At 53.3% G+C, this 13,241-nt stretch overlaps 2 protein-coding genes and 1 long non-coding RNA gene across 10 annotated transcripts in view; 2 read left to right on the forward strand and 1 right to left on the reverse strand.

Annotated features, from left to right (window-relative positions):
* The window catches only part of DDC (dopa decarboxylase), a 48,352-nt gene extending 45,692 nt beyond the window's left edge, over window positions 1–2,660 (forward strand). Inside the window, exon 14 of the mRNA XM_039862851.1 lies at window positions 2,579–2,660. Within this exon, the coding sequence (XP_039718785.1) occupies window positions 2,579–2,660 (82 nt within the window). The remainder of the gene's footprint in view (window positions 1–2,578) is intronic.
* An 88-nt stretch (window positions 2,661–2,748) lies between these two features.
* Window positions 2,749–7,831, forward strand: FIGNL1 (fidgetin like 1). Of its 8 annotated transcripts, none has more exons than XM_039862827.1 (3): window positions 2,749–2,810; window positions 4,868–4,987; window positions 5,319–7,831. In XM_039862827.1, exon 3 carries the CDS (start codon window positions 5,329–5,331, stop codon window positions 7,351–7,353), a length of 2,025 nt encoding a protein of 674 aa, XP_039718761.1. In that variant the 5' UTR covers window positions 2,749–2,810; window positions 4,868–4,987; window positions 5,319–5,328; the 3' UTR covers window positions 7,354–7,831. The 8 variants fall into 8 exon arrangements, with proteins under 8 accessions (XP_039718761.1, XP_039718758.1, XP_039718760.1 ...); XM_039862824.1 differs by having other exon boundaries at window positions 4,868–4,965; XM_039862826.1 differs by having other exon boundaries at window positions 4,868–4,961.
* A 40-nt stretch (window positions 7,832–7,871) lies between these two features.
* Window positions 7,872–12,801, reverse strand: LOC120602487 (uncharacterized). The gene is made up of 3 exons (XR_005652787.1): window positions 12,579–12,801; window positions 10,814–10,929; window positions 7,872–10,035 (listed from the first exon to the last, which is right to left on the reverse strand). It is a non-coding gene; the product is annotated as an uncharacterized LOC120602487 (long non-coding RNA).
* Between the last annotated feature and the right edge of the window lie 440 nt (window positions 12,802–13,241).

Below are 13,241 nucleotides of genomic sequence, written 5' to 3' on the forward strand. Positions count from 1 at the left end.
GTGTGCGTGTCACGAGGGACGCTCTATTGTGATGCATATACAAAGCAGAACCATGTCAGGAAAGACTGCCAATAGCGTCGCTTCAGCCCTGCGTCTGCACACATCCCATCAGGATGGGTCACGTGGCAATCATAGTCCCGTGTGCCCACAACCACACAGAGAAAGGCCGCAGCTCTGAAAAGTGACTAGAAACACACGCACACTTCTGGTGGAAGTCACAGTCACTGTGGAGCCTTATACTTGCTGTCACTTCAAAAGGTAAAGATAGGATTGAATTGTTTTTAATGCTGGATCCAGTAGGAAGTCATAACGCACCTGCGCTGTTTGGGCCAGATTAAAGTGAGCGATGGATACCATAACGCCTTGGGTTCACTTGTGCGCAGGTGAGGCCAGCGTATCGCACCCACACGCTCGATCACAGTCCTGGCAGGAAGGGGCAGTCATCCCTGTTTTACAGAGGGTAGGACATGGGGCAGATTCCAGCTGACGTTGATAACTTGGGTCACAGAGAAGCCGGATCAGCAGTAAAAAACTCACTTCCTCCCCTTCAAACTCTCCCATTGCATTTGCCTCCATCTTGGAGAAATTGCATATCCCTTCGGTGTTCAGCTGAGAAGTAGACACAATTCTGATTTTTTTTAATGTAGCCATATATCCCTTTTGTTGTTTTTTCCCCCCTATAGAGATCAAAAATTGAAAAGAAGTATATCTGAAAACTGGAATGAGAGGAAAATAAACATCATCCTGGTTCCATGGAGCCGAGCCTGCGTGAGGCTTCACGTTTCTCTCTGCCGTTATCCAGAAGCTTGTGACTATATCTGTTCAGTCTCTCGTCAGTGAAGAAATAATATCTGCTATATAAAAAGTTAACCCCAGTAGATCTAGCTTTTATTCATTAATTGCCTATGAATTTTTGTTTAAAGAATCATAGGTTTTTGGTTCCTGAGGGTGTCAGTGGTGGGAAAGGCTTATTGAAATATTTTCCAGGGCAGTCTATGATTATGGCACTTGAGATTACACCTGTAGTCTTTAAATTGCTCTGTCATGTGACTCAGTGCTTAATAAACCATTCGAAGTGCAACGGAAATTGTGTCTGGTGAGCGTCCTGTCCTATGGTGTGCCGAACTGATTATCGTAATGTGGACTTTTCCTTTCAAAAAGCTAAAGATATGACATCCTTGGGTATTTTTAAACAGCATTCATTTATTCAACAACTGGTTACTGAGTGCCTAGTATCTGTCAGGAACTGTTTTTAGATGCTTTAACAACATACAAGTCTTTCTTGGAGATGACTGCAACTTCTAAAGACACAAGTAAAAAGATTAAGGAGCATAAAAAGTAGGACCATCACCAAGAGGATGGGTTATTTCCAGCCGCTTAGATGTCATTGGGTGGGGAGGGCTCCCAGTACATCCTGAGAAATGTCCTCTTCTTCCACGAGAGAGGTATTCAGGGGGCTTGGTCCGTCTCCAGTTTGGCCTCTTACTCCTGCTTTAAATATCCGGTGTGGGGCTGCATTCCTTGGTTGGTGGGGGCCGTCCCGGAACAAGCAGGTGAGAAGCCTGGGGAGGAAAATCCACGGGGCCAAGACCGCAAAACAGAAGGACGGAAAGATGGTCCTTCACGGCATCCGGGTCTTTCCATCGGACCGGGAACTGCCAACTAGTAGACTTCTTACGGGATATAACGACATTAAATACCACCCTGGTCGCTATTAGGGGCTATTCTGTTAGTCGGTCTGAAAACGCAATTCACTAATCTAAATGTTCTGTTCTCCGAAGCCAAAGTCCAAGGTAATAACGAGTGCTCTTCAGACCTCCGGGGACGTGCCCTGGGGGGCTGAGGCGGGAAAGGGGATGCGCTGGCTTCCGGTGGAGCTGAGCTGCAGGACTCGGAGCAGGTATTCTAATTCCCGTATTCTAAATACACGTCGACTTTGCATCAGCGGGTGAGGCACAGGTACCTCCCAACTACTGACGTCCTGTGTGAGAACACACGCAGCAGAGGGAAGGAGCACAGCCCTCGGAACCCCGGACCGGCTGCCGCCCAGGTGAGTCCAGGTGAGCGTTTCTGAATTAATTCACCTCGGCGCCTGCGTGCTTATTTCGGAGTACTTTAAGAATGAAGCACCTGCCCAATAAAGGGCGGCCAGTTCACGTTCTGTACCCCGGTGGCCGCACAGCCAGCGCGACTCCTTGGGCGGTTATCAGCGGTGTCCAGTCGCGGGCCCGGAGCCGGCGCAGGGTCCACAGCGTCTGCTCCGCCCGCCCGCGAGTCTGCTCTGCCCGCCCGCGCGCCTGCTCCGCCCCCCCGCGCGCTTGTTCGGCCTTTCCACCCCGCGCCTGTTCCGCCTGCCCGCGTGTTCGTCTCTGCCCCCGCCTCGCCTGCTCCGCCCCCCCCCGCGTCTGCTCCGCCCCACCCCACGCCCACCTGCCTCCCCCTGCGCGTCTGTTCCGCCTCCCGCGCGTCTGTTCGCCCTCCGCGCGTCTGCCTGCCCAATCTCGGCGTTGTTCCTGCCCCCCCGCGTCTGCTGTTCCGCCCACCTCCGCTATGTTCAGTCTGCCTGTCCCCCTGGCAGTTCATGCCTGCGCTCCCCTGGCAGCAGCCTGTTCCTGCCCCTGTACCACCTCCAGCCTCATGCACCCTCCCTGCCTGCCTGAGTTAATGCACTTTTGCTTTGACGCTCCGCAGTGCAGGCCGGGCCCAGCATCAGCGCGAGGTGCGCAGAGCAGCACACACTGTCCAGCAGCTTTTCTGTAGCTGTGGGGCAGCGGGTGGGGTGCGGAGAAGCCGCGGCCGGGACGCGGGAGGTAGGCTCGGAGGGGCCGGCGCGGCCTCCGCAGACCCTCCCGGGGGGCCGGCTGGGCGTGGCGCTTCCCGGGCGGCTGGGGGGCGGACAGGGGCCTGGAGCGTGTCTGGGAGTGGGCGTGTCCCCGCTTCGGCTGGCTCAGTAGCTTGTCAAGGCGGGGCCTCGGGGCGCGGCCGCATCCCGGTCCGCGCTCCGGTACCGGCCGGTTCTGACGCCGTTTGCCGGAGCCTCGCACCGCGCAAACCCGCTGCGCCCGCGGCGGCGTGGTCGGTCCGTGTGCGCGGCCCGGGGGTTCGAGCTCTGCCCACCGGCCGTCGCCTGCCCAGCCCGGGGACCTGAGGCCGGGCGGCCACCTCCGTGGCCGGAGAGGGGGCGATGCCTTCGGGAGGGGCTGTCGTGACGGTTAAGTAACGTTTGATGGAGCGTTTGCTAAGCGCTGAGCGCTTTAGAATTAGTGTCCCTGAGCCGGGTGAAGGTGTTTACGCCAAGGTCAGGGCCGCTGGACAGCCGCCGTCCGCGTCCGCCGCCTCTTTGCCTCGGGATGTGGAAGGCTTTATGAAGGGCCGGCACAGTGTCTGGCCCATGGCAGGAGCTCTGGCGGTATTTTAATGACTTTCCTTGGGATGGGTACCCTGCCCTGGATCCTGGGAGAATGGAAATGTAGTGGGAAACGCTTCCTCCTTGCAGAAACCATCTCTCTAAGTAGACAAATCACATTATTACAATAAGCAGAGAATTATCAGAATAAAAATGGTTGAAATGTAGTTCATATGTCAGTGCTGACTACGCATAACTTTTAGAGTTGGGAAATGCCATAAAGATTAAAGTGACTTGGAAATGGTACAGTGGGACAGTGGCTGTGCCACTGATCAGCGCTGGCTGCACAGTCGTTTGTCATCCATGTTCACGTGTGTTGGGTAAGTGACTGCTCTGGCAGGAAGAAGTCAGACTTGGGCGGAGGAAATAGGAGGGGTCTGGGAGCACCCGCCAGAGCTCTGAGCTGTTGCAGGACTCCCAGGGTGGCAGGCGGTGACGTGGGGCGAAGCCCCAGAGAGGAGGAGGATGATCATAGAAATGGGAAAGTTTGTGATAATTGTCGTCCAGGTCACCTCGCTTTAAACTCCCTATTTCCAGGATTGCATGAGAGATGGAAATAAGTCAAAGGGGTGTAGTGGTAGCGGGTGAGCCGCTAGTCAGGAGACGCTGGTTCTAGTTTCAACTGTTCAGCTTTATAGCTTTAAGCAGATTAGAATCTCTCTGGCTCTAAGTGCCTTTTCAACAAACACTCGCGGACACCTACCTGCAACCTAGTAGATTTTTGGAGGATATTAGGGAGACACAGAAATTATCATTAGGTTCATTGCCATGTAAAATATGGCAATGAACCTAATGATAATTAAGCTGTACTTACAGGTGATTTGGAAGGTAAATATTTTTAAATACATGAGTTCTTGGTTTTTACTTTATTGGAATACCGTTAGGAAACTTAAAATTTTTCCTTACAAATTTTTGTGGATTAGCAGGTAAATTCTACACATCCAGCAACGTAATACATTCATGTAAATCGTGTTAAAATAGTTGTAGCTTACTGTAAGGCTTATAAAAATAACGAGAGAAGAAATCTAAAATTAAAGCATTTTACTAGCAGACTATTTAGCTTGTTCTCGCGTTTCATTTATTATGACATTTTCACTTGTTAATATTTCATGTGAAATTGGGAAAATGTGAGAGATACTGGGGCATCCTGTTGTAAGTGCTCAGACACGACTAAGTCCGTACAAACAGGTAGTGATGACGGTGGGTTATATTTATGATCCGTGCTGCTGGGACCCCGGGTGGTAGCATCAGGGAGTACTGTGTGCACAGCGAGGCGTGCGCTGCCTGGGGTGGGACAGCTCATGTGCGAATTCCGGCACCAGTGCCAAGCGGCCCTGTGACTGAGTTCCTCGCCACAGCCTCGGTTTCTTCATCTGGGCACTGGGGCCGACGTGGCAGTTCTCGGAGCCTTTCATGTTCATTATTGGACGGGGTTCTCATAATGGTTTCTCTACTTTGCAGACGACTCGGCGACAGTAAGAGGCTCGCTTGAGACCCCTCGTCTAATTCTCCGTGGAGACCAGACGTAAACCCCGGGCTTGGCTGGTTTTGCTTTGTCTGTCTGTAGTTCCGTTGTTCTTTGTATGCCTTTCTTTTGCTGGTTAATTTTAAATCCTTTCCTAAACCTTATGACGGTTTTTCCTGATGCCTGGGAAAATTCTTACATAACTAGAATAGTTTAACCCATAATGAAGTATTATTAAGTCAAGTCTTTAATATTTTATATCTCGAACGCTTGAAATTTATGATCGAATATTTTCCTTGCATTAGGCTTATTTTTATAAATTAACCTTATAAGTGAAAGAGTCAGTGTACCTTCCTTTAGATGAGTTGGGACTTAAAAAGTACATTGAAGTGTTGTATCTTCGTTGGCTTATTACTGATTCTTTCTCCTCTTTGTCATGTGTTGTAGAGCCTCTGACATGCAGGCGTCCAGCTCCAGGTCCGTGCACCTGAGTGAATGGCGGAAGAGCTGCTTTGCGATCACGTCGGGCACATGTACAGCCGGGCAGAAGGCAGATGCCTACCGGGCGCAGATACTGCGCATCCAGCACGCGCTGGCGAGCTCTGAGCTCTCGCAGGTCTGTGCCGCCAGACTGTTCAAAAGATACGCGGAAAAGTACTCTGCCATAATTGATTCCGACAACGTCGAAACCGGCTTGAATAACTACGCAGAAAACATTTTCACTTTAGCAAGGTCCCAGCAAACAGACAGTGACAAGTGGCAGTCTGGACTGTCGGTCAATAATGTTTTCAAAATGAGTACCGTACAAGAGATGCTGCAGGCTGGCAAGAGGTTCCGGGACACCCTGCTGACACCTGCCGACGCGTCAGTGGTGATCCATAAAGAGGCCATTACCGCCGGTCCCGCTGAGCTTGGTGCTCGGGGTGGTTCTGCGGAGAGCGACCCGTTTCCTCCCTCAGCTCCTGGTCCAGATAGGCCCCGAGACGTCCCCGGGAGCAGTCCTCTGATGGGCCCTCAGAGTCCCCAGCCACCTGTGGCAACGAACACCCCAAAGACGTGTCCCACATCCGCAGCACCTTTTGGTGAAGTAGTCACTGCACAGTTCCATGCCACGCCATTATTTGGAAATGTCAAGAAGGAAAATAACAGGTCCCCAAAAGCCAGCACAGGACTGAGTGTGTTCTCATCCCATCAGCCTTTTCCTTCTGGCTGTGGAAATCCACGAGAAAGGAAAGCTGGTTACGTTTCTGGCACCACCGACGCCTTCTCCACAATACCGAGTCAGGCCTTTGGCGGAACAGAGGATGCTGGCCAGAGAGAGGAGAGCAGCCTGCCCACGTTTAAAACTGCGAGAGAACAGTTCTGGGCAGAGCAACACAAGAAGTGCCGCCAACCCCCGCGTGCGTCCGGGCCTTCGTATGGCGGCGTGAAGAAGTCTCTGGGAGCCAGCAGGTCCCGAGGAATATTCGGCAAGTTCGTGCCCCCTGTGCCTCAGCACGAAGGCGGGGAGCCGGGCGGGGGCCTGCAGAGTAAGCCCGACAGTGCTGCGCCTGCGGGCCCGGGGCATCCAGCCGACGAGCGGCTCAAGAACGTGGAGCCGAAGATGATTGAACTGATCATGAATGAGATTGTGGATCATGGGCCCCCGGTGACCTGGGACGACATCGCGGGGGTCGAATTCGCCAAGGCCACCATAAAGGAGGTGGTGGTGTGGCCCATGCTGAGGCCAGACATCTTTACTGGTCTGCGAGGGCCCCCTAAGGGCATCCTGCTCTTTGGGCCTCCCGGGACCGGCAAAACGTTGATCGGCAAGTGCATCGCCAGTCAGTCCGGGGCGACCTTCTTCAGCATCTCCGCCTCGTCCTTGACCTCCAAGTGGGTGGGCGAGGGGGAGAAGATGGTTCGGGCGCTGTTCGCCGTCGCCAGGAGTCAGCAGCCGGCCGTGATATTCATCGACGAGGTCGATTCTCTCCTGTCTCAGCGGGGAGACAGCGAGCACGAGGCTTCCCGGAGGATGAAGACCGAGTTCCTCGTGCAGCTGGACGGAGCCACCACGTCTCCCGAAGACCGCGTCCTGGTGGTGGGGGCCACCAATCGGCCGCAGGAGATCGACGAGGCGGCCCGCAGAAGGCTGGCGAAGAGGCTGTACATTCCGCTCCCGGAAGCCGCCGCCAGGAAGCAGATGGTGACGGGTCTGCTGTCCAGGGAGCGGAGCCGCCTCAGCGAGGAGGAGGTGGCGCTGGTCGTGCAGCAGTCTGCCGGCTTCTCGGGGGCCGACGTGACGCAGCTCTGCAGAGAGGCGTCCCTCGGCCCCATCCGCAGTCTGGGGGCCGCCGACATCGCCACCATAACGCCAGAGCAGGTGCCACCCATTGCTTACGTCGATTTCGAAAACGCTTTCAGAACTGTGCGACCCAGTGTGTCCCCGAACGACTTGGAGCTCTATGAAAACTGGAACCGAACTTTCGGTTGTGGGAAGTAAGCGGGCTCCTGGCACTGAGGTGGGCGCCCAGTCCCTCCCCTTCAGCACGGGACCCTGGGGGGTCGTTAGCCGGGCGCTTCCTGTGCACCGTAAGTTAGATACCTCAGGATGGCACAGCACGAGCTCGGCGCCCACGCGGACTCACGCAGCCTGTGCCAACAAGCTGGGTGCGTGCGCCCGCCGTGGACGCCCGTTCGCGCAGAGCACGGAGGAGCTGTCTCTGCTCGTTTCTGATGGGTCTTTGTTTTCGGCATGTGTAATGGGATGAATGGTGAGCTCAAGGTGAAATTAAGAGATCTTATTTGTGTGTGAGGATGCACGATTTATATATTCCATTGAAGAACGCTTGTTCGGAAGACCACATAATTCTGTGCTGGCTGGTTTTGTGGTTTGCATTTGAAACAGCATTGCTTACTGTTGTTTAATAAATTTAAGATCTCAGCAAAAGCTGGAATAAAAGCACCCGTTTTTAAAAGCACTCACTCGGCCTGCTTTGTCATCTTGCTGTTCTTCCCTTACCAGGACTAATTTCTAGGGTCAGAAATAGCAAAGTGGATGTAAGACCAGGCATGTGCCATAGGACCGAAAGGTGGAGGATGCTCCTCAGGGGAAGGTGGTATCTAATACCACTGTACTTGACACTGCTTCACAGCCTGCAGTGTGGGTCTCTCAAAAGTAAATATTTTTCGTATTTTTATAATGGACCGTTCTGTGTTATCAATAGTACGTGTTCGTTGTAGAAACATTAGAAAGTAGAGATGAGCAGAAGGAAAGTGAAAACCACCTTCTTCCACTTTACGCTCTCTTAACATTTTACTATTCTTTTAAATTTGTTGATTTTTTTAGGTGAGGCAACCCTCGGTTGACCTCACAGTTTGCAAGGACCTTGTCAGCTGACAATCCCTTATTTATTTTTCACGCCTACAGCACCTGGTCTTCCTAGGCGGTCTCCCATCCAGGTACTGACCAGGCCCGACCCTGCTGAGCTTCCGAGGTCAGCCTGGATGGGGCTGGTTCAGGGTCGCGTGGCCGTGGACCCTGTTAACATTTTAGTCTCAGTTCTGGGCGTTTTACGCAGGAGTGGGCCGGTCCTGTGCGTTTTCTGTAGCCTGGTTTTGCTCTCTAAAGTGCGTCAGTGCCGTTTGCCCTGTTAACACGTCTGCGACGCCGCTTGTCCCGTGACTGCCCGGGGCGGGTCGACGCAGTCGCCCTCCGACAAGGCATGTAGGTGGCACCTCACGTTGCTGACCTTTTCTTCATTGTAAACAAAAAATATGTGGAGCGCCTCAGTGACCCTGCGCCCCCGTGACACCAGTCACAAACCTTTACATGGGGCCCCAAACTTCCAAATGTTCAATTAAAAACCAGAAAGTGCTGAAAACGCAGCAGAACTGTGAGAATCTTGACAGCACACGGCGCTGGGAAGGACGGGGAAGCGGGCGGCAGAGGGTCGGGGCGCCCGGCCGGCTGGACGCGGCTACCAAGCGACCCCGCTTCTGGGTGTCTGTCCCACACAAACAGGTTCACGTGAAGAAACAACAAAGCTCCATCCACGGAGACTCAGACCTGTTCGTGGGTTTCACGCGGTGGTCTAGCAACGCGAGTCGATGGGCGTGTGCACGCGGGCGGCTCAGTGCGTCCCACGTGTCTGCCCAGGAGCCCAGGCACCCAGAGGCTCCAGGAGGAGACACCGGGCAGGGGTGGGGGGGGCGGTGCACAGCTGCCTTCACACGCAGCACCGTTTTGACCATTTACGACAATAACGTGCTCTTTTAAAAAGACTCAGCGAAGTATATATATATAAAGTATTGAACGTAGGATTGTTCAATACTCTGGTGTGTGTGTGTGTGTGTGCGCATGTGTGCGGATGGGTCTGTGAGTGATGGACAGGCAAGTGTAAGAATTAAAAGCCCCCATTATAAATTCCTCTTAGGAAATATTATGCATTGCATATGAAAGTGGGGCTGAAAAGATTGACTAAACAGTAAATCTTTAAAAAATAGGTCAAATGTGCATGTTTTGCACATATATGATTGAACTTTAGAAGTAAACCTCAATCACAATTCATAGCAAATAGTCATTCATCCAACTCCAAATTGAGCAGCGCTATCAAAATTGCTTTAAAGAATAGTGAGGCACAGATGGCTTTCATTTGCGTTTTTTAAGAAACCAGAAACCCATTTTACGAAGGAGGCTGAGCAAGCGACACACGCATGACGCTACGCGTGTGACTGCAGAAGCGGGCGCGTCACCCAGTGGAACGCTGCGCCCCGGGGAACGATAAGCGTCTGGAAAAATAATTTCACAAAATACAGAAAATTGCTGTAAAACTAGGGCACAATCGCAATTTAAAGGAAATGGTGCAGATAAATCCATTTTAATGGATAAGCTAAGTAGATGCAAAATAAATATGTCAGTGCTTCATTAGTTATCCCTTTCGACCGCTCTAAATTAGAGTGCAAAATGCGTACAGCGTCCACTCGGAATTGGACACACAAAAATGAAATAAAAATGGTTTTCCGTGAGCCGTTTTAGCAGTTTGGAAAGACGTGACCCTGCTCTGCAATTTCAAAAGTTCTTCCTCATCTCACTTTATGATCCCGTTGTGCCCCTTTGGCGTCAGATGTCACTCTAGGCCGTCGCCACTGGACGGAGCTCAGCGTCTCTTTTAATCAGGTGAACCTGTTTTGATGGATCACAAGGGTCAGTATTTTCATTTAACAAAAATCAGGTGAGCAAGATTGGGCCGACAGATCGGCCTGGCGTCACTGCCGGACGCAGGGCGATTGGCAATGAGCCCAACTCACACCCTCAAGGGGCTGTGGCATTGTCCCCCCTGGTGACGCTCTGCCGTGGAGCAGCATTGTGAAGTAGTGAGCAAAGCTTGTCTTTCCCGCGGAGGACACGCTCATCCAGTGGCGTGAACCCATGAAAGCCACAGAAGGCCGGTAGAGGATTTGAGAAAACTAACTTAGCAGAAACACTAGCAGCTGAGATGAACAGGGGCGTGAAGAGAGTGGAAATGGATAGCATCTGTCAGCCCCCCAAAGCCTTCTAGCAGGAGACGGGCTGATGCGACGGCTCGCCTGCCAAACCCTTTCAGGAAAAGGGAAGGATGGCTCAGGGGGCAGAGCCCAAAACTCAGAAGGCAAAGCCAAGAGCCACAGGAAATTATCCTCAGACGTTGAAATTTAGTCAAGGCACTCCCAACGCTGGCCTGCCCGAATTTCAAAACTGCTGTGGAGCAGTGACCCCTGAGCACGGCGCGTGTCTCCCCTGTTGGGATAGGTGTGGATAGCTGCTACCTGTGCCCACCGATGAAGAGACGTGTGCCCCAGGAGTGGTACTCAAGGAACCACACCTCCAGGGAGTGACTGACTTGAACTCGACTTAGGTGATTAGATTTTGGACTTTGAGTTGATGCTTGAATGTGACGAGGCACTTGGAGAGGTGAACGTACCTTACAGGTGTCGGGGTAGAATCGGTGTGGGCCAAAGGGTGGGCTCCGGTGGACAGACTCTAGGGCGATGACGTCGGTTGGTCAGGGTTTCCTACAGTCGCGCCTAGAATGCGATGCTGCTGGAAACAGCAACTACGATGAGACTGACCAAGAGTCACACTCGTCGTTAGTTCACAAAAGACCTCGGCTTGCGGCTGATGCACCCGCTCTGGCTCCTGCTCACTCTGATGGGAGCCAGCTGCCACGAGGCGAGCTGCCCTCGGCGGAGGCCCACGTGCCAAGGTCACGGGAAGGCCTCTGCCAACAGTTAGCGAGAACTGGGCTTCCTGACCACCGGCACGAGAGGAAGTGAACCCTGACAATTATGTAAATGAGCTCGAGAGAGAATTGCCCCCCAGTTGAGCCTTCAGATGAGACCTCAGCCCAAACAAGCAACTCGATTGCAGCCTGGAGGCACCTGACGCCAGAAACCCAGCTAAGCTGCACCCGGACTCCTGCCGGAAACGATGACGACGGGTCTTTCCTGTTTGAAGCTGCTAAGTTTGGGGATAAACTGAAAGCAGCAGTAGATAACTAATAAGGCCAGTAAAAGGACATTTCTCGCACACTTGAATTGGTGACCCAGAATTCAAACATACTGTCCTATGCGTAACTTCCCTGCTCGCCACGTGAATTTGCCCCCAAAAAGCTTGTAGTCAAAGAAAGATTTTCCGGGTTGCTTCCACAGACTCCAGAGCGTCTTTCCAGTAGCTCGTCCTCAAAAACCCCGGGGTCTCCTCCTTATTTAAAACTCGCCAGCTCACCCACTTTTTCTGTTTGTTTGATTAAAATACCGCCTACCTTCTTCATTTGAAAATGCTCTCTAATTAAAATTTTTGGACCACAAGACGCTGTCCAAGTAGTCCAGGGACATTCACGCCCTTGCCCAGTTCCCCCAGTGACAACATCACCCATAACCGTGACGCGCCATCAACGCCCTCCGCTCCTGGTTTTGAACAGGGATGCAAGTCTGTGTGGCAGACTTTTCAGTAGGCTTCTAGTCGAAATGGGAAGTCTTTCCTTCACTGGAGCCTTTCTCCAAAGGAGGCCATAGCTCTACCTAGGTCCACCTGGAAGGCCGGGCCCTCAGACTCCAGCCACAGCGTGGGGCTCAGTGGGCCTCTAGAGCTGTCAGCCAAGGGAGACCAGCATGCAGCTGACCTCCTTTGTCCGAATGCTGCAATAGCCTCCAAGCCTAGCCGTTCCTTTGGGGTTTTTCTTGTTTTTTTTCTCTGAAGTTCCCCCATGCCACGTATACCTTTTGAACCTCAGATAAAATTAGATGCTTGTTCTGCTGTTGATCTGTCTATTGCCGATTTGTCTCACAGACCCCGCCACTGAGCATAAGAGGGTAGAGGGAAATATTTCATCCTCTGCCAAGACATGAGCGTTCGTGTCTTGAAACCCGAAGGCCGGGGTGGAGGGGCAGCCGAAAGATGCGTCGCCGCCCATGTTGCTGGGGGGCCCTTTGCCCTGCTTGCGCAGGCCAGGGCAGAGCTCGGCAGAGGTCAGGAGTGGAGACCAAGGATGGGGACACCCGTCTGGGTTAGAAGATTCTGGCCAGAGCGAGGTCCTCCCACAGCCCCGCCCGGTGGGGGACCCCTCTATCCCTGTTAGCAAGAGTTTAGGCAAGGACAGTTCTCAGGGGCATACCAGCTCAATGACAGGTTTTAAAGGTACTTGAAAAGCAAACCGTAAGCAAATGCCGCGGATAAAACACCCTTACCTGGCTGCAAGCCTTCACTCGCTAAGCGACTGGGGGAGGGTTTTCCCGCCCCGAGGTCAGCCCACCTGTCCTTCAGCCTGTGGCGGCCGCCGCTGCTGCCGGGGCTCAGGCCTCCCCCGGAAGCAGGTGGGCGGTCAGCCGCCCTGCCCCTCCCGGCGGCACCTGCCCCCAGTCACCGCTAGGTGGCGAGCGCCTCTCAGCTTTCGCCAGGTGCCCAGGTGGCCGCGGCCGCCTTTTGGCTTTTGACACGGTTTTAAGGAATTCCAACTCAGACGTTAGAAAGTGTCCGGTTACTTGTTTGCTAAAAAGCTCAGATTTTGAGTTCCTCTACGTGTGTCTATTTTGCCGTGCTGCACTTAAATTTAAAAACACACCTATGCTTAATCAGACTGTGGAAATGTGCGGCTTCCGCACGCGGCGCGGAGACATCCCGCAGAGGCTTCGCTCCCGGGAACGGCGCCTCGACCGGTTCTTTCCGGGGTCAGCTGGACCAGAAGTGACGGAGGGCAGGGGTGGCTTCCTTTCCACTGTGGACGGGGGACATTTCCATTATCCACCCGCTGAGAGTATTCCCGAGCCCTCGCACAGACGGACACGGGACCAGGACGCTCGGGAACCAGCCACCTGTGGGCCCCTCTCCACGTCCCTTCTTCACGTGCATGG

This window comes from Pteropus medius, unplaced genomic scaffold, assembly GCF_902729225.1.
Source record: "Pteropus medius unplaced genomic scaffold, Ma_sr-lr_union100, whole genome shotgun sequence".
Taxonomy (NCBI): Eukaryota; Metazoa; Chordata; class Mammalia; order Chiroptera; family Pteropodidae; genus Pteropus; species Pteropus medius.